We start from the raw sequence: 21,548 nt of genomic DNA, 5'->3' as shown, positions 1-21,548 counted from the left end.
TCGGCGGGCGTTCTGTATCCCGGTAGCCATAGAACGCGCGCGGCTGCACCCTATGAACTCGATAAACGAATTTCAGGTAAAAGCGGGCGTTCAATCCGCTATCAGATCCGTCTCGAAGTCGAAGGTCTGCGTCAGTCTAGTCCCATCGATCTTTCCGGCATATTCGGCGGTGATATTGCCGGTCCAATCTTTCGAATCGCGACCGTGCAGCATCGTGCCGCACAGAGAGAGAGAGAGATCATCGATTATCGATCTCCACGATTCGAACGTGAGGGGAATCTTTCATTGGTCGCACGTGGTGTAGAAACACGACCCCAGGTTGAAAATTATTGAACTCTCTCTCTCTCGCTGTAATTCATTCCATCTCTACGCTATCTCGGATATACACCGTTCTTTAACTCGAAACTTTATACCCTTAGATTGAAGATAGTATTAGCAAAAGTAAAATGTGAAACTCGAAATAACTTGCCTCTTAAAATCGTTCCTCGTTTGATATTCCGCTACCGTTTTACCGAACCCGAGATCACGAATCAAGGCTACGTATATATGTACACCAAGTTCCAACGGAGGAGTGTAAAAAAAAGGCAGGCAAAGTGGTTGGGAAAAGTGCAAGGAACCGCGAGTCGAAAGCCCCGTTGGAAATGCTTTCGCAAAATGGCACTGGTTCTAAGGGCAAAGAAAGAGAGAGAAGTACGTAAGAGTTTCCACGGCGGTGGCATTAACGATCGGACGTATCGCTCGTTACCGCAGTCCGCCGCTTTATCGTTCGTGAGATTTATGTCAAGTGTATCGAAAGGACTTGGGCATTTTTATTCGATCGAGATAATGTCGACGTCGCAGCTCCTTTGTTCCTCCCCCCGCATTGTGGCCGATTCTTGCGGACCGGACCGCGACCAGTTATCGAGAGTTATCGAGCCAGCAGCACACAGGAGCCTTCATCCTCGTTCGCGTCGTTCCTTCGCGGGACTTCCCAAGGAACGCTTCGATGTCACGATTCGATATACCCAGAGCTACCCTACCTACCTACCCTATTCCAGACGATAATTGCATCGTCTAAAAGTCTCCTTCTTTCCTTTTCTTCCTCTTGTCAGCCTTCTTCTTCCCTTTTTCTCCTCCTGCTTCCGTCGATTAATTAAAATCCATCCGGTCTCCTCCTCTCTTTTCCCTCCGTCCAAAGGATACCTCTTTAAATTGTATACACGCGAAGAGACCACTTTCGATGCACAACGGAACAGAAAATGATAGAGGAACTGGTATCACCTTTCCTCGGTGCAAGTAGCCTCAGCTTTCGATATTTTCTACCAGGCAATAAGCGTTCGCTAATAACGAGCATCGATAATTCCTCTTTCTCCGATCTTCTCTCTACCGTCTCGTTTGTAAAAGTATCAACGCGCCATCGTCCACCGATCTAAAACCGACGCGCTCGCTGTACTAATTATCTGCGATAAGTGTGCAATTAGGATTTCGAGCGAAACGCCAGTGAGCTCGTTAACGTTCCGCCTCTTCCTCTCTCTCGATCGAATATGATACAGAGCTTATGCAAAGTATCGGAAACCAGTTTTCCCCTCGAATAACACGGAGAGTTGTCTACTTCTGGTGAAGAAGAAAAAAAACGAAAGGAAGTTAGTTTTATCGGTGAAACGTGGTTCAAAAGACGTTCCAGCAAATTTCTCGTGAATTAGTTCCGGTTTCTATGCGCCTTAATAACTGGAAACCACCAGAGCCAGAGAGTTTCTGCTCTAGAGTCTGGACAGACGAGTCTGGAGTCGACGAAAAAGATAGTCGAATGCTGGGAACATCGGTAAATCTACCGGTCTGCTCGTCCGACGACTTTTTCGGCGCCCACTTGGAACCGTACCAACAGAGTCCACCACTGGCCGTGGCTACATGCGGAGAATCGAAAAAAGGGACACGAATCAGGGGCAAAATTTTATTACCCTCTCTCTCTCTCTCTTTCTCTCTGTTCCTTAGCCATGTTTTCCGACGGTATTAGGCGAACGATCGCGGACAAACCCACGGACACGACGAGAATTTGGCCACTCTTCAAAACAGTTGGCCCCTTTGTTTTTTCATCCTTTGTCGAATGCTAAGTATTCCACCGGGAGGAGCTAGTTGTTCGCGAGTTCGTATAGGCCTCACACGTTCTGGCTCTATATACATGTAAATGCAGCGTGTGAAAATTCGACGACTCGGAGTGAGGAGAGTTGGGAAGTTCGAGGAGTAAGTTCGGAAGTTTCGAACGTTGTCGTTCTTTATCTTCGTGGAAAAAGCACCGGTTTGAAGAGTTAGCGAATCGTCGGAACAATTTTTCTCCGTAAGAATATCAAATGTTTCGAAGGTTCTTTTCTTTTTTTTCTTTCTTTCGATTATAGCCGATTTCTCGATAGGAGACAAATTCGTTGGATCGTGGATCCAAGGGGTTAGGGTGAAAAGTTTCGCGAACCGGTTACAGTCGTGATTACTTTTCTTATTCCATGGAGCGGCGCCTTTGTTCCCGAGGTGGTGAACTTTGCCAAACACGCTCGGGCCCGCGAAGATGAATCGACTCCGAAAAGTTGAAAGTTTTCTCTGTTCGTGAACCACGAGTGAGACCAGACTTCCGTGAAATCGTGATTGCTGGGTTTTTCGGGGAACGGTCTTCGAATGAGGAATAATATCGAACTCCGCGATTCTTCTCTCTTCTAACACACGCTTAATGTAATCGTTCTCACGGAAATTCGTTTCTTGGAAGGAAGAATTGAGAGGAGGAGGAACGCGAAAGGCAGGTACCGTACACTACGCAGTTACGAAGAACCGCAACGACTGGAGGAGCAGCGGCTTTTCAATTACCGCGGCCTCCAACGCGGAATCGGCACCGAAAATTGCTTCCAAGAAGAAACTAAATTCCTTCTTTCGTCGCCTGGACAACTAGCAACTTTCACCACGCGCCTCGAATGATCGACGCGAGTGAAAAAAGGGAGCAGAACTAACTAGATTTGTTCTGGCGAACGCGACGCGGAAAGCAGATCCACGCAGGCAACTGGAGGAACACAGACACGAAGAGAGAGAGAGAAACAAGAGAGGCAGAGGAAAAAAGGAGACGCAGAGAGGAGAAAGAGATGAAGAGGAAAAGAGACACAGAGAGAAGAGCTGGAGAGGAAGGGAGACAGAGAGAAGAGAAACGGACGAAAGTCACGGAGCCGAGACAGAGAGGTCGAAATGAGACAAAGAGCAAAGCAGATGCAGTTAGAGAAAGAGAGAGGAGAGAGAGAATCAGCTGAAAGGCCGACCCCAGGCAGACGACGATCCAGGATAATCTCGCTGATCCATTTATGCCGCGGATTTCGATTCAACGCGGAAGGTCTCGCGAGATATTGTGTCCTCGTTTGCGATTCACGAATTCCGGCCGCGCCAACAATGCCCGGATTAAGATGCATAAACGAAGCATCGGACTATTCCCTCCATTCAAACAAGATGAACTTACACCCCAGACAACGACGACGACGGCGTTGTGTACGCTACGAATGGGCGAATTTAGCGCGACTCGAATTGCCGCCACGATAAGAATAATGCTCGTATTCCAGCAGAACGATCCACCGGAATTATCCTTCGTTTCTCTCCTTTCTATAGGGTGAAATCAACGCGTTCTCCTCGAGTGTGATCGGGAGTTGATGCGGCGAATTAAGAGCGTTTCCACACAGCTCGGTAAACACGGGGGATGGGAGAGAGAGTAGATGATTCGTGACCTTATCAGTCGTGGAAACTGGCATGAATGAGCGTTTCATTGGAAGGAGAGACGATACACGCGTTCTATACGGGCTGAAAGCGTCTGAGCAATTTGTCGTTTGTAGAACGACCCGTACACACACTCTCTCTCTCTCTGCATACGTACATACATACTACGTAAACGAGCGTTCAGAGAAGAACGAGGAATCGACGTAATTGGCGAACAGTCACGGAAAACTACATCTCGATCTTTTAATCTATACCGTTTGTTTCACGGAAAGAGCTCACTTGTAAACTGAATATATCGTAAACACGTTTATCCTATGCTTAATTTATACGTTTTCACGAATACACGTATACATAATTAATCGACATTTGAAGAACAGAGGAACGATTCTCGGAACAGCGCATTAATTCATCTTCGCGAATTTCAATCTTTTCACGAGCATACTCCCACCTACTCGGCGTACGAAGCTCACCGAGTAACGTATGAGATGTTAATGACGACTGGGCGGTCAAATTGCCATAGTTTATGGGAAGCAGAAGCGGATATTACGTCGGTGGAAACCGCGCTACACGAGTCTCGTGACTCAGTACCGACATAGCTACCGTAAGAACGGTCTCACGAGCGGCGCTCGGTGAACGCAATCGAGACGACCGATGAATTATTCATCCACGTTAGATTCCTGATAAATTTCCGCCGGGGAAATTACTTTGGCGGTTAAATCGCCCGTAGAAAGGCGTGGTTGATCGTCGTCCTCTCTCGTGAATGAACCGTACGAAAAAAGAGCAGGTGAAGGAGGAGAGAGAAATCTGTTCGCGAATCACATACAGATTGATACGACGAGATTACGCGGGGAAGATGAGATAACGAGGTTAGCGGAGCGCGTTCAACGCGTTCTAACGCCGTGCAATTTCCGTTAACGGATCGTTAGGAACGTTGCTGCGTTTCAACTGTCTCGATAGAGGCTCATCTCGCGGATAGGCGTCAATCATCGTGCCAATCGTAACATCCGGCGATGTCAATCAGTCGAACAATACTTTTCAACCGCGTGTTACCGAGAATTTACATGAAAGAATTTCCATTCGTACTATCGCGATGCTAATCAACCGTGTTCCCTTTTCATTTTCTTTTTATCGCATTTTCCGCATCGTCGAATCGTTTAACCCTTTGAACCCCTCGAAGAGATTTATCGGTGAAACGGAAAAGTCGGTTCTCGTATCAAGCTGAACGTGATTTCGTGCACGGTGCATGAGGAAAGAGAGAGAGAGAAAAAATGACATAATTGACCCGCTAAAAGTAGCAGCTGGTTACGTAGAAGAAAGAAGAATATCGCGGACGCTGAGTCAGCGATAAGGTATCTTAATCTCGAAGCGATTATTTACCATGGCGGACGTCATAAATTGTACCGGGGTAAAATATGAGGCGAGCATTACGCCGCACCGCCACAAATGACTGATGAGTCGGTGAACTGTCCTTATCGGCGGCCTCTTATCGCAAATTAAACGTCGCTAAATTCACGACCGTGCACTAGATTCCTAGCTCTTTCTTTCTTCGGTACCACTTCAATTTGCACTCTTGATAACGTTTCGTAGTATGCTCCTCTGTGTAACGGAAAGTGTTCGCAGAATTGACGTTACAGCGGAATCTCGATGAGACGAAAATTTTCTTCGTCCCTCCGCTGTAAAAACCTATACAACTGGAAATAAAACTTCCGTTGACTCGAATTATTTGCCGCATGTTTAACATATATTTCACCTCGGAAGAACTCCGATCTCTACGAGTCCAAGTTAATTTCTCCATATCGGTCAATCGATCCAATAGGAGCAACGGTTCATCGATCGTTAATTCATTTCTTTACAGAGATAAACAGTGCACGCGGTTTGATCGCAAAAGCAGTTCACTGTGAAAATATCGAAGGAATAAATTAAAGCACAGTTCTAATAACACTGCTAATAACCTCTCTTACTCGAAACCTCTACTAACTCCCAGAATTTTTCCCTTCTAACGCTCTCCGTATCTAAACGCTTATGTTTCCGTACTACTCTTTGAACAACAGAATTTTTCGCAGTAACAAAGGAAGTTAGACCGCTCATTAACGGAGGCCTCTCTACTTCTGGAAATTATCGACTGTAGGTAGAGACCCTCCTGTTAGAGAACAGAGGAAAGTTTCGTCAGCGGTGCCGTCAAATGTTCGACGAGCACGAAATTAATTGCTCGTCACGGCCTGTTCCCCTTTGCCGCGCTCTGCGCGAGCCTGCGGATAAAGTGTCAAGGAGGAGGGCTTCTTCACGCTCGCAGAGATCCTCTCGTCTCATCTCGAGCCCTCAGCTCGCTTGACAAAGTGCATATGAAATATAACGAGAATGTGGGATGCGCCTGCATCCGTGGCGCAATTTCGCACGAACACGTTATTACTCCGCGGGACGGTGACGGGGGATGAGAGTAGAGGGGTTGAAGAACGTTAGCACGGTGGATTTACGATTCCGTTCACGTCCCTCCTGCGATACACACGTAATCAAAGTGTACACAGAACGCGGAGAGAGAGAGCACCGTTGAAACAAGCATACATGTGCACCTCTAACTGTAAATATTTTACGTTAGATAGATTCGTGGATAAAGGCGCGCGATTTATCTGGAGAAGCGTCTTCCGTATCAGATTATAAAGTGCAGTTCTCGTGTTTGTAGGTCATCTCCTTGGAAAATCTTGACTCGAGTCGAGAGTCCAGTTTATCGTGTTCGAAGCCGATAGTGAGTCGAAGACCTCGCTGTTTCTTGGCGGTGTTAATTTTGAGAAATACGGATACTTGTTGGGAGATTTCTTCGGTGAAATGATTATTCGACTGGCGGTGGAATTTCAGGGCGTACATTAGCCTGAGGCAGCTAGGAGGAAGGAAGAGTTTGGGAATTTTTTTCGTTAGGGACTGCTAAATGAGAAGCTTCAATTTTTTTTTTAAGGGTGTAAATGTAACTTTCGGCCTTTTTCTTCAATTTTTGAAAAAGTGAAAATGCTACATCATTCTGGAGCATCAAGATTGGATAAAGAAAAGGTTCTTCTTTATTTGCAAATAAAAATGTATTACCTACAGTGTGATGTGTGATTTTTTCGATATTTTAATTATTCAATTTTTTAGAAACTTTTGCGTTGATTTGTTTTTTGATAAAAAGAGGTTTTTCCTCTTCAGACTACCACTCTTGAAAAATCGTACGCTACCCTGCAGGTCATACACTTTTATTCACAAATCAACAAGAATTTTTTATTCCCGACGTTCCGAACCTTTCCAGCGATGTCCCAGCAGCAGAGGCTTCGCAATTAGCGAATAACTCCTCCACTTTGCAACATTTCTACTTTCCAAAAATTCTGAAAAGAAGCTAAAAGTTACATTTGTACCTCCTACAAAAATTGAAACTTCCCATTCAGTAATTACCAATAAAAAAAAAAATCCCAAAATTTACCCATTCGTATCCCTTTAACAGACAAATCTTCCGCTGCAATCGAGTTTCATTAACACCTTCAGCTTTGAAAGGCATTCGGTGAAAGACGCAAGTGCCTCCGACTTACTCTTCGACGCGTTCGTTTCGAATGACGATGGGCAAGTTTCGCAATTAGCCCGATTTCACGGCGGTGTTTAATATTAAACGCGATGACACGGCTCGAATGTAATGAATTCATTTATTACGGCTCGCTTATCCCCCTCGATCGAGTTTCTACGACGAGAATTCGAACCCCGTGTGTCGTTCGTGTGTCGATGAAAACTCTCTTCCCGGTTTTCACTCTACATACCGCTATCATCCAGCCCGGCAGCCACCTTACGCTCGCACACACACCGTCTCTCCCCCACTTCACGGCAGAAGTACTCACCTGAAACAGAAAAGAAACATCAATGTCGATTATTAAAATGTTCTTCGCGACTTAGCGTCGCGTAACGCGCGCCGTACGCGTTTTATTACGCGTCTATATGCACGCATCGCCGCGTTAAAGCACCTTCGTTCGCTCGTAAATTCCGTTCCAGAAACGTGTCAGTCGTTAAATAGTCAGAAACAGATAGGAGAGAGAAGAGCAGCTAAGCTCTCTGTAATTGTCCCTACAGAGAGTAAAAAAAATATCATCGAACGATTTACTAATCGGTAATGGAAAAGACGATAACGAAACACGCGGAATATATATTTCGTAGTCCCACTAGGTTGCATCGTTCGATGGTAATTGTTAATTACCAGATAAATCAATCCACGCCCCAATTAATGATCCCATCGCTTCTGATTCACGCAATTCCGTTAGGCTACCTTCGCTAAAACGATTGCCCCGCGTCACCCATCACACCCTGCTTCCCCACACTCTCTTTTAATCCGTTTTCCAACCCTTTTCCGGAGGACGTTGCGGAACGCGAATCGACTGCAACTTTTCGTCCCCCGTTCACATTTCCAACACCGACTTCGAACTAAACGGAAAACAGTATTTTCTAGAAGTTAGAATGGAACTAACGAGAAACCGAAACCAGCTTATTTCCATAGGTAATAGAGGGAACGTCGCTTGCACGATGACGTTCATTTACAAGGTTTATTTTTACTCTTCCACCGGCAGCTCGGACATTTTCCAAAAGAACGATAATCGAAATCGGTGACCTGGGTACGTAGCAGTAGGTCTCGACCTTTTCCCTCGCGTAACTCGATAAAACTTTCTCGGAAGAGAGAAAAAAAAAACGAGAACTCTCACGCGTAATCGAATCTCGATTCGATTCGATTCGCGGAGAAACGTGGCAGATGTGACCACGTCCGCAGTGATCGCTGAAAGCAATCAAACCGCGCGAAAACTTGGGGAAACAGGCGAACCGGGGAACGTTTCCATCGATGGTGGAACACCATTCCGGAAGTCCTCCTCGTCGTTCGAAGGCGGCTTCACCTCTCGTCACTGACTATCCGTCGAAACTTCGGGGAAACATCGTCGACCGTTAAACCACGCACGTTTAGAGGACACAAAAGAGGAGGCGAGGAGAGGGAATGAAAAAGGAGAGGAGAGAGCGAAGAGTCGTTTATCAAACGCGATTCCAGGGGCGTGAAGCGCGGAGAGACGGACTTTTTAGCGCGTGACATCAGCAGATCTATTAGTCACGGAACTGGCGATGAGTTCTCTCCCTTCTCCGATGGACGCTGCCCCGCGTGCGGCAATTACGTCGATTCTGGAAAGGAAACGACGCTCGCTACGTAAGGGCAAACAATGTCGGGCTAACGTTACCCGCGCTTGGAAGCCTTTCATTAGGGTTTCACGAGAAAAATCCGCGACCCGTTACATGTAAACGCTAAGCGCCTTTGCGTCTTACTTTAATTAAAGCTTCGTAATAAGTAACTCCAGCCGGTGTGGCGAAGGAAGAAGAAGTGTCTAAAAAAAGAGGGAAGACGAATTTCGAAGTTGATCGTATCGGTCAAAGTGAGAGTGAAAATTTGAGAAACGAATGGTGGAAATACTGTGGTCTACCGAGAATCCGATTCGATCAGACGAAAGCAAAGGTTCGCCGTCTCCGTCTGTACAGGAACATAGGAAAGAAATACCGATCGTGGGCGTGTTCTAAGCCAAGCTTAGGCTGAGACCACCGGAACGAGTTAAATCCGGCTTAATGGTGTATATTCGTCTCCTTTCCGTGGAAACTCGCCTCGAAGAGGTTCTCCAATTGGAGATGAACGCCTCGACAATCCGGCAACGAGGGGATCACGCGAATATTTTATCGGAGATTGTCTAACGAGGAAGAAGGACGAATTCGCGTGAAGAGCCACACCTCGAGTGTTAGGTTTCTTAACGCCTGCCGTAGAAAGTTTCATCGGCATACTCGATTCATAAGGATGACAGCTGGTGTCGTGAATGGAATAACGAATCCGGCGATGACCAATCTCGTCGGGTAGACGAACGACGACGTTCAGAGTCGAGGTGTTTCATTTTGATACGTTCATCACGAGGGGAATGCGGTTCGCGTGAATTCGCAGGAAAAGGTAAATTGTTAAATTACGCGAGACTAAAAGTGTGTATGAGACGTGTGTGTGCTCGTGAACCGTTGCATCCCGGTTACGCGCGATTTTCACTATCAAACGATCGAATCGCGGTTGGAATCTTCTCAAACTTTCTCCTCCGCTTAGCGCATACGGTGTTATAGTTTCTTTCGAAGTAACGCAATGCGTGGAACGAACCTTCTCTGTGCGTTGTCATCGAAAGTAATCGACAATGATACCTACTTTTTTTTAAATACCACAGATAGTGATACCTATTCCTTTTTTAAATAACCCAAGGTCCTCTGATATCCTTGCATTAAATTACATAGAAAAGAAATTACTTAAACTTTGTAATTTCTATTTCTAGTAAACCTAATAATTTCTGCATCGAAGTGACATCTATTCGTGTTTAAATAGCTCAAGGTCCTCTAATATACTTGCATTAAATTACATAGAAAAAGAAAATTACTTAAACTTTGTAATTTTTATTTCTAGTAAACATAATTCCTATATCGAACTGACACCTATTTCCTTTTTTTTTTAAATAGCCCAAGGTTCTCTAATATTCTTGCATTAAATTACATAGAAAAAAGAAATTACTTAAACTTTGTAATTTCTATTTCTGGTAAACGTAATAATTCCTGCACCAAAGTGACATCTATTTCTTGAATAGTTCAAGGTATTTTCTGTTAGATTAAATGCAAAAAAATAAAAATTGTCTTAAACGTCATAATTTCTATTTCTGGTAAACGTAATAATTCCTGTTCAATAATCGTGCAAAAATGCGACGGGTGCGCCGCTTCCTCCGTTTATATTTAAATGATGATCGACTACCGGTCGCAGGATGCAACCTCTAAATGTACCTTCGCGAAAGTGCACCTTCCTGCTGGCTCGATGCCTTCCGTTCTCGTGCACGGGTAGATCGTGCGGGCCCAGGTTCTCCCTCGACAACGAGCTCACCAGGATCCCCCTGAGAGTCGCGAGGGTGCTGCTCGGTATCTCTCTATTCATGTCTCCTGCTCCCATATCATCGGAATTTAATCAACACTGACATACCGATACCGACGCTACCACTCTTCCCTCAACTATTCATACTTTCTCCGACAAATTATACTTTGTCCCTTTAGAGATGCTTGGCACGCTTCGACCAAACGAAGCGACCTGATCTCTACCCAAATAAATAACCAACAGTGTACTGTGACACGTGGAGGACAAGTATCCCAATGTTCTGAGAATTCTTTTTAATTTAACAGAGAGTACTGTCAACAGCAATATTAATTAATCCTTTCAGTTGTTACACGTGGATCACGGTATCCTAATGTTCCGAGATTCCTGTTGCTTTAACAGAGATTACTGTTAATATTAATTAATCCTTTTCAGTCGTCATATGTAGATCACAGTATCCTAATGTTCTGATACACAGTAAACACGGTCTGATGTATTATAGAATTCTTTCAGTTCCCCAATGTTCCACTGAAATTCTTTAACTTTACTTTAATATAGAATATTGTCAATAATAACAAACACTATCTGACGTATATGATACAATTCCTTCAGTTCCCAGATATTCCACAAACTCTCGTTACTCGAAAAATAACAAACCCAACCAAATCTCCAGCAAAATAATCAATACTTCCACCTCACACGTGGATCACATTTTTCTTCCGAACGTGAACAAACCAAAAAAAACCACCGATTCACGACGAAAAGACCAAGCGACGCAACAAAGTGTGGCTGTCGCGCAAAAAGAGCCGCCTCTTTTTCGCCGTGACGTTCGTAACTGGCTTCTTCATAGGCCGTCGCGGACGGGCAGCAGCGCGGGTTGCGTCACCATGTAAATTTAATCGGCTGTTTAGCGGCTGATGGCTCGCGCTAAAGGTTGCGTGCGGGCGGTATAGTCATGTACAGTACACAAGCGCCAACCAGCCAGCCAGCCATCAAGCAGGCCCAACGCGAGCTATCGATCCCGGCTGTTCGTGGCGGGCCGCTGCCCCTCGGAAAATCGACACCATCCTCTCCTCTCCTATGTGTCTGTGTGTGTACGTGCAAGCCTTAGCTAGAAAGTAGCCTTTCTCCTCGGTGGATTTAGAAATTCCGTCGGCGCACTTTTCACCCGGGGAAACATCGACGGAGCACGCGACTCACCGTGACCGACCACTTTGCTTCGATCCCTCTCCTCTAGCTAAACACATCTCCTACACACGGCACAGAGCCACGACGAACACGTGTTCACACAGACCAGACACAACACTGAACTTGAATTTTCCGATTCGACCTCCTCGCAGCCTTCTTCTACTATTCCTCAGACTGAAATTCTTCCACTGATTCTCAAGGGTAACTTAACGAACGCGCGGGTGGAGAACGAACAACAACACTTCACTTGCGATCGAACGATTGTACAACGTTGGAAGAGTAGCTTTTATTGCCTTGGGAAGAACACGAGCGAGGCGGAGTATCGATTTCGAAGCGGAATCGCGATCGCGGTAAACGAGCGGACGTCCCAGTGGAACATGCTCGACCGTGTGACTGACTTGCTTGAGAAGCCACAGGTCCCTCCTTGCTCGCAAGTCTTTCTTGCTCCTTCCTCAAGTGCCGCCTCTCCCACTCTGTCTCTCTTTGTGTCGGTCTGATTCGACGACGGACAGTTGTTGGCTCTCTGCGTGTTCTACACCTTCGACAGGCCTTGCTGCTGCTGTCTCTTCCACCGTGTTGTCGTTTGCGTTTCGACAGAGTAGTGGGGGATTCTTCTTCTTGGTTTCGTATTGTGGCTAGAGAACTTGAAGCGGCATTTTTCTGTTTCAACCGCGTGTAAACAATTACGAATGTCGATTGTGCAATCGTTCGGTTTCGTTCGACAGATCGAATGACAACGGTGTCTGTGTTCTTTCCGATTGTTTGTTAGGTAATTGTTAGAAGGAGGAGGATATTTCTAACGTGTCTCTGGCGGTGGGTAATCTTCAATCACCGCGGCTGACAGCCACTTTGGCAAGAGAATTAGAGATAGAAACGGGAGGAGACGGTTGGCTCGATCGGAGCCAAGTGTTCCGGATACGAGTTCCGGTCCAATAAGTACGGCTGCCGGTTTTTGCTGTCGACGTCAACTCTTCGTTACCTTCTCCACACTCTATATCGATCATTTTACTCCGTCCCAACAGTCGAAAGTGTATCTTTTTTCTTCTTTCTATGATAGCAGTTTCGGGATACGCTTTCGGAATACTGAATTTTCGAGAATTCCTCTGTTACCAAAGTGTACGCACAACGAGGTTTTTATTCGTGAAAGAACGTTTAATTCTTGTACGTGACTTATTCAAGGGGAAGAGAATAAACGGCGAAACACACTTCCGCTAATGATCATCAACGTCCACGGCGCAAATAACATTGAAATTCATCGTGGTATTCTTGCATTTAAAAATAGACGAAACATCGATGAATATTCCATCGAACGGCGATCCAGGCGGCTCATTATCCACGGCTAACCTCGCGAGTCGATAAAAAGAGATGACGCAGCCGCGCCTCGCCTCGATATTCAAATTACCTCCACGTTTCTCGACGTTCTAGCTAGTTTCTTGATTACGTGGCGTTTGCCATTCTCGAGGTAACGATAACGTGACACGTCCGAAAATTCAAACACCATTCTCGTCGTTTTCAACGACAGATAAGAAAAATGTTCGACGAAAAGTTGGCTAGTTTTCACGGAACGTTTTCCTTCGTGAATCACAGAGAGATAGAGCTGAAAGACGAAGCGATACATCGTAAGTACACACACTACTACACAGACGGTTTTCATTCACGAAACGATCCTGGTAATCCTGGGGGAACAGCTAGTTGAAGGCAAACATCCTTTGAACCGACGGTGGTATCTCTTCGCTTGGTTAAACAGAGCGTTGATCGAAGCTCGTAAAGACGCTGGTAAACTAGCGTGGAAAAGTGTAACGCTCGATTTAAGAAGAGAAGACCTCGGTGAACGCAACGCTGTTTAATGGGAATCGACCAGGTTTCTTGGTGGAGCGTAGATAATATGCCGCGAGAAATCGGCGCCCCGAGCGTCGTTAATTCGGTTTGGTAATCGTGTGCTTTTATCGAGAGGACACGCCACGTTTCCACGTAGAAATTACTGTTTGTAAGATCGGAGCACAGATGGGATCTCTGGATCTCCCTGGAGCATTTATTTTCGTACGAAGATTTAGACATGTACTTATTTAATTCATATTAATCCTTCTACGGAGTTACTTCTGCAATTTTTAGCTTCTTTCACCCTGACCTGATATCTCACTCGAACGAAGCATGAAATAAATTAGTTGAGATTCGTACCGTAATTACCAAGGATTTAAGAAATATACTCTTTCGATTGGCACAATTCTGATATTAATTCCTCGATGAAAGAATCTACTACGTCGTAATTTTATCAATTTTTACCTTCTCTCTGCTTGACCCATTATTTCACTCGAATAAAAGAGGCGTAAAACAATGCATTTGAAGTTTGCACCATAATTTTAGAAATACACTTTTTCAATTGATACCATTTTGATATTAATACCTTAGTAAAAGAACCGTCTACAATACAATTTTCTCAGTTTATATATTTCAGCTTGATCCACTATTTCTCTCGAATAAAACAGGCGTGAAACAATGCATTTGTAGTTTGCATCATAATTTTAGAAATATACTCTTTCGATTGATACAGTTTTGGTATTAATACCTTAGTAAAAGAACCTTCTACAATTTTTTAAATTTCTACCATCCTTCAGCTTGACCCACTATTCTACTCGAACAGAACAGGCGCAAAATAAACCACTTGAGGTTCACACCATAATTTCAGAAATACACTTTTTCAATTGATACCATTTTGATATTAATACCTTAGTAAAAGAACCGTCTACAATACAATTTTCTCAATTTCTATCTTTCAGCTTGACCCACTATTTCTCTCGAATAAAAAAGGCGTAAAACAATGCATTTGAAGTTTGCACCATAATTTTAGAAATATACTCTCTCGATTGATACAGTTTTGGTATTAATACCTTAGTAAAAGAACCTTCTACAATTTTTTAAATTTCTACCATCCTTCAGTTTGACCCACTATTCTACTCGAACAGAACAGGCGCAAAATAAACCACTCGAAGTTCACACCACAATTACCCACTACTTGAAAAACACGCCATTTCAATCGATACAATTCTAATATTAATTCTTCGACACCGTAACTTCCTCAATTTCCACCTTCTCCTAAGCCTAACCTACTATTTCTACCGCACAAAACATAAACGTTTCCGAGGTTCACACCATAATTACCCAGGATCACTGACATTTTCATCACGCGGTATCTCGATTAACAGGCAATTAAGCCGATTTTCATAAAGCACAGCCTCCGCACGACCCGTCACAATGGACGTAGAGGTTGGTAGGATCGTGTCGTAGCGAGTTCTCGACCGATATCTCTCTGTAATCTCGGCCCACACAGGCAACGCATCGGTCCGTGAACACCGTAAATCATCCGTAAAGCGCGAATCGGCCGTAAGCAAGCGTCGCTCGCCCCTTGGCTGACCCCATAAACAAGAACGGAAGCGAACGATGCTTTTTTTTCTCTTCCTCCTTATTTCATCCTCTGAATAAACCTCTCTCTCTCTATTCCAAGTTACTCCTCCGCCTTGTTGCGGAGAGGTTAAAGGAACGCAATTTGTAGGGATCGAGCAATCGCGACACGATGGCTACCGTAACATCGATTATTCTAGACCTTCTAATTCGCAGAAAATTACCCGGCAATTTCCGGGTTCGTCATTTTCCCCCGCGGGGAGAGACAGGTAAACCCCTCGCGATAAACCCCTCCCGGACGATGGTTCTTCGCTGAGTTATCGCGGGGAGAGACCGTCGATGCGTGGAAATCTGAAATCATCCATGAACACGGATCAACTGTGAATAATGGGCCCTGGGAATTCGTGGCGGAGAATTCGTCGACGGTGTCCTGACGGTTCTGTGCTAGTTTGGTTGAGACGTGGATTGACAACAGACAGAGGAATAATTCTGACGAATGGCTTTATGATTAGAGACCATTATTCCGTTGAAGTACTGTGTTAGATACTCCAAAGGTTCTGGAAAATATCATTGTTTCCCTTTCGAATTCGCAGATCCTCTCGAATCTATGGGACTTACATTAGCATTACTTACAAAAACATGAGAATTAGCTGGTCTGTGGGCCTCGGAGCCTGCGTTATAAATTACGCCTTTCCCAAAAATCTGAACTTTCTAAAAGTAGGGTAAAGTTGCCTAATATGAGACCCATTTCCTAAAGAAGTCATAACTGTCGACTAAGAACACTTTTATTAAAATTCGATACATGTTTTAAAAGTATGATATGTACTCTTTTGTAAGGTACTGGAATGTACAGTTCATAATAAAATAAAAAGGAAAATTATGCAAATACACAGATTGAAAAATTTGGTTCCTAATATGAGGAAACTGTTTTTTCTGTCTTTTTTCACACATTGGGCATATTAAATCTGTTCATGCCGGTAACACTTTGTACACTAAAACAAAATTGGGTACCTGATATGAGACTATTCTTATAATAGGAACTTCCGAGTAGCTTCGAGATTAAGTCTTCGTTATTTAACTTAAACTCCATTGCATGCACTATACAACAGTATTTATGAAAATGATTAGAAACCTACTATTTTCGAGGTATTTGTAATTTAATCGAACCACTTGAAAAACTTTCATTTGAACTGTTTACGTTATGGTATGGCATTGTGCAGTGAGTGACTCGAACTCTGGTGGAAGATGCATCTGGTGGAAGTCTTAGTGCCTTTGTTTAAAATAACCCGGAGACAATTTTGTCCTCACTTGATTATTTCCATAGGGTGTTGTTAGAAATAATCCAACAGAATCAAATTTCATATTTAATTTGATAATTGACGCGGTTAATTGCGAAACAAAACGGCATCGCTACGACATTCAAGAGTTCTGTAACGGAGATGTGCTGGGGTCTCGTATTAGGCTACTTTGCCCTACCATCTCCACCCTTTCAGTAACCAATCAAACCTTCAATACCCATAGCCTCGCAATAGAAACGACGAATAGTAACTTTTACCGACATGTGTTCAACCCTCGCGTAGGCATTTTGCAACAGAAAAAAGTTGCTGATTAGAAATTACGCTCTGATTCCGATCCTCGTATTTGTAGAATATAATTATAAAATTGGGTCGTTCGGAAAGATCGTAGGAATATTCAAACCACCGTATCTCTGTTTCTAATTGACACAGTGATAAAAGTTAAACGGTATTTTCCTCGACAGTTGAAGGTGGGTGCAACTCACTCTTGAAATTATTCGTAAGATGAACAGGAATCGATACAAATGGAACTATGTTTTCTACAGTGAAGCGTGGATGTCGAATTTTTCGTGGCAACGCTCCGCCGCAGAAAATATAGTTCGCCTTATGAATAATTGGAGGAGTCCGTTGTGTTCGTCTTCAAATAACGAGTGAAATACCTTTCAGTTTCTGTCTCTATCTGAGTTAAAAACAGAGACACGTCACTTTAAATTTCTCCTACATTTCACCCAAAAAAATCAGCTACCAAAGTATCAAAAATTCTATCTCTCAGGTTCACGGCAACTGTTTAAATCTCCTCTTCAACTCGCCTCGGACAGAAAAATCACGAAAAATCGTTGTCCGAGCTGCAGATCGAAATAGCCGCTGGAAGTTACAGAGAACGAGAAGAGATCGCGTTGTCGAGTTAGAAACGACCGCAAGAGTTCGCCTTGTTCGATGATAATGACCATGAGACACAGCGGGGAACGCAGAAAGAAGTAGAATCGCCTGTAATGGAAGGAACTCGAGAGGAAAAGACGCGCACGCGTTCCAGCATACATAGAAGTAAGGCGAGAAGCTGAGAGAAGCTTCGCTTCGCTACCGAGCAGCTCTTTGAAGATTGAAAAGGCAGCACTTCGAGAAGCTGACCCCGTTTTTCATTCAGCCGGCAAAACCTGCGGGCGATTTTCCTGTGACGCAGAAATCTGCCGGCGAACGCGAACCCGCGCCTCGCCTCGCCTCAAGAGCGTCCTCGAAAACAGGGAAAACACGCGGAGGAAATCGGGCACGGGACGAGGTGACAGGAGACACACCACCTTTTTGCCACGGACTTTCTAACGGCGGAGACGGAAGAAAAATAGTAGGCAAGCAGCTGTGAAGCAGGCACGTTTCAGAGAACGGTGAAATTTCGTCGTTTTCTGGCGTAGAAGGCTTATTAAGCCTCTGACTTTGGTCTATTTTCGTCACAGTTTCTCCACTCTTTTCACTTCCTTTTCTTTTTTCGGACTTCAATCCGTTGCCTGGGAGAATTTTTTTTGGTAGACGTAATCTCTTCTGATACTGGGAGAATTTTAAGACAGTTAGATAGTAGGTATTGGGTCTAACTTTTCGCGAGCGACGCTTAGTAAGATTATTACGTTTAAGCAGACGTAAAACGTGCAATTAGCCTTAGATAATAACCCATGGTTATCTTGCATTTCGTATAATTTGCACGAATAGAAATAATGTGTGATAAAATGTGAAATAAACTAAAAATATGTTGAATAATTCGGTATTTTTTTTAAACAAGGTAATGTTTAAAAGCAGACAAAGTAGAGCGTGAAAGTTGCTTCAAATAATGAAATAATGATTATCTTATATTTCCTATAATTTAGGAAATAAAGTAAAAATATGTTGAACAATTTAATATTTTTTTAAAACGTGGTAACGTTCAAAAGCAGACAAAATAAAGCGTGAAAGTTGCTTCAAATAATAAAATAATGATTATCTTAGATTTCGTATAATTTACAGAAAAGGAAGTGAAGTGTGTGGCAAACTGTGAAATAAAGTAAAAATATGTTAACCCTCTATGGGCTAGTGTAACTTTCAAGTCACATACTAATATATCGATATTTTATTAAATAATTGAACTTCCTTCCACAAAATGGTATAAACGTCTTGTTGTACAGTGTCTCCTTATTAACCAGTAACTTTCTTGATAACCGTTGTTACTTCAAAGTTACAATATGTATTCGTTATGATAAAATTGTCGATATTTGCTAATTTTACATTACATAAATTCTTTTACAGTCAAGAAAAATATTCGGCCCATAGAGGGTTAAACGACTTAGTACTAAATAATTTAACAATTAGACAAGTTTGTAAACCATAAAATTCACAAATATATCGAGTATAGTTGGGGCCACGATATAGCGAGGTCGTAAATTAAACTCTCAAGAATCGGCATCGATTGATGTTGCGGCACTCAAGGCCGTGTGTTGCAGTCTGTTTGAGGGTTCCAACAATAAACGAATTTGGTACTTCAAGTAGAAAACGGTATTTCATTTACAAATGGAAAATATGTTAATATTAAGCTACACAATCTTTTTGCACTTTCTATCTGTATATAACACGAGTAGATAAACTAAGATGCTAAAGACATCAATAAGACCTTTACCTGTAACCGTACTTCCAAAAGCGGCTTCCCCCAGAGGGAGAAACCCTAATTTGTCCTAGCTGCATGCAGTTTTCAGTAAGTATATTAGAATCAGTTGACTTTCGCTGGATACAAGAATTCTTCGTACGGTCCTGACAATGGTTTCAAGTACTTATCTGCTCGTATCTCTGTCAATTTTCGGGTCCCGGCAGCTAAAACATGTTTACTTTGACACCTGACCGATTTTACGACCTCGCTATATCGTGACCCCGACTATACATCCATTCTTTCCGTATCGTTAAGTAAAACAGGACATTCCAATCGGTCGAGAGAAGCGACACACGGCGAAACAGTAAAATCTCTTCGATCAGCTGGCAAAATGCTAAGATGAAACCTAAGAAATTCCACTTCTTCGAACACTGAATATCAGCAACGCCTTCTCGCTGAACAGATCTACTCAACATTCCATTGTGAACGTCATAAAAGGAAAAATCGTGAACCGAGTCACGTCTCCTTTTACCAAACACACGTCTATTCCTATATGCCCAATGTCTCATATTTCCCGGTATCTTGGTATCTTCAGATTAGGCTCGATTACAATTGAGTCACCGCGCAATTCTCCAATCACCTACACCTCTCACGTCGCTCCAACGTTCGACGATAAAACCTTTTTGTTCGCCGGTACTTCGTTGAAATCGAATTTCTTCCAACTGGCGAAACAATTACCAAGAAACATCATCCTCTAACGTGAATTCTACGCGAATCGAAAAGACACGCCCGCCTACGTAGACAGATTTCACGTCTCTCCGTAGCCAGATAGAATCACAGCCAGTTCCAGCACTCTGTTAACATGTTAACCGCCACGTTGGTCACCTATGACCGGAGATTGTTTCCTCGATGGAACCGTGATGGTCATCGGTGACCTGAGGGCCTCAAATGTTTAGAATAATTCAAATAAAATGAACACCGTCGACTAAAAATTTCGAACATCAAAGCTAACTAGACATTATTTTGAATTCAAAAAAAGAATGATGTAGGCATTTAGGACGGTTAATGGCATGGCCTGTGCCCCTTGGCTACTGTTCATCGGTTCGGCCCATAAGAGACGTTTGCCTTCCGTCTTGAGGACGGAAATAAGGTAATACTTATCTTTATTCAAGAATTGTTTCCATCCCGAAGAACTGAAAAGGGACGAAAAAAGAAATTGCCCGATACTTCTCTTGAGGTTCTCTACAAACCTGCAAAGTTTCAATAAAATCCGAAGTTCTCTTGTTAGTAACATCCTGAGTAAAATTAATCACGTTAGACCACCTCCCACAATAACAATAATATGCTTAGAATAATGCAAATTTTCTCGTGATCCCCTGAGCAAAACATGTAAATCTGGCGTGACAGTGAACGTGTCAAGAAAGCGGAACCTGAGAGGAGTCTGTTACGGAAACTGGCGAAGAAGAAGAAGAAGAAGAAGAAGTTGGCGAAGCAAACCGACGATTCTCGCTGATAGCGGTCGGTTACGCAACCGATTCGTCTCGTGTGGAGACATCGAGGCGATTTCTACAGCTCGAACACGTCGCCAGGCCGGTATTCCCGACGACTTCTTGCGGCTTGCTGGCCTTGCAATGCCGCGTGCGATGCAAAGCGTCTCTGGTATTAGAGCTGCGTCCACCTGCGCGCACGGACACCCGCCGATGGCATCCGGCCTTTGTGGCCGACTATCCACGCGACCGAGAAAACGTCGTTCCTTTTATCCTCGACCTCCCGCCGCGAGATTATTCCCGATTTTTCGTTATTTGTTCAGTCGTCGATCGGAACACCGCTCCGAAGAGTAGCGAGCTTTTTCTACTTTGCCAAACCTACGTAAAAGATGATTTTATCCTCGAACTGTTTTTTAACCCTTTCGCGGCCAGTGGGACGCATACGTCCTGCTTCGGTGTTAAAACAAAAATTGGTCTAAATTTAACTCTTTGCGGTGGTATTTTCTGTAGATATGTTAGTCGTACTGGTTACAGTTATTTTTTGATAGCGCTCACTCGATGAATTATTGCCTAAAAAACTTGTAAATTTTATTCAAATGAGTTTGTTCGAACTGTGTGAATATTTTTATTATTTTTTCCTCGTTTCTGTGGGCAAAGAGCGTCCACAGAGCGTTCAGAAGGTAAAAGCGCCTTGCCGGGATTGTCCTGGGATTCGAACGCGAAGAGTTAATCCTTATGTCAATAATGACAATTGTCTACTTTACCGTCTGATTTTAGTAGTTTTGTGATAAGAGAATTCTAGACTTGAAGCAGATGCGGATAAGAACAACGATCTGGCCGGATATTAACCATCTTTTACCAGGAAGATAAAATAGTTTGACAGGCTATTTGATATTTCCGCCTTTTAGCGCACATCAAGCGTTACCTTTCTCTCGATAACAATGATT

At 43.6% G+C, this 21,548-nt stretch overlaps 1 protein-coding gene across 12 annotated transcripts in view; it reads right to left on the bottom strand.

Annotated features, from left to right (window-relative positions):
- The window catches only part of LOC108572791 (caldesmon-like), a 268,746-nt gene that overhangs the window by 81,367 nt on the left and 165,831 nt on the right, over positions 1-21,548 (bottom strand). For 4 of the 12 annotated variants that reach the window (XM_017935075.1, XM_017935085.1, XM_017935077.1 and 1 more), the window contains exon 1: positions 10,549-10,880. The exons of 4 other annotated variants lie outside the window; for them this stretch is intronic. In XM_017935075.1, coding sequence (XP_017790564.1) covers positions 10,549-10,711 — 163 coding nt within the window. In that variant the 5' untranslated portion in view covers positions 10,712-10,880. Of the gene's footprint in view, positions 1-10,548; positions 10,881-21,548 lie in introns of those variants that run through there. 4 more of the 12 variants (XM_017935081.1, XM_017935080.1, XM_017935082.1 and 1 more) reach the window with 2 other exon arrangements.

Source organism: Habropoda laboriosa, unplaced genomic scaffold (genome assembly GCF_001263275.1).
Source record: "Habropoda laboriosa isolate 0110345459 unplaced genomic scaffold, ASM126327v1 scaffold22, whole genome shotgun sequence".
NCBI classification, from domain to species: domain Eukaryota; kingdom Metazoa; phylum Arthropoda; class Insecta; order Hymenoptera; family Apidae; genus Habropoda; species Habropoda laboriosa.
This window is presented reverse-complemented; position numbering and strand designations above follow the sequence as displayed.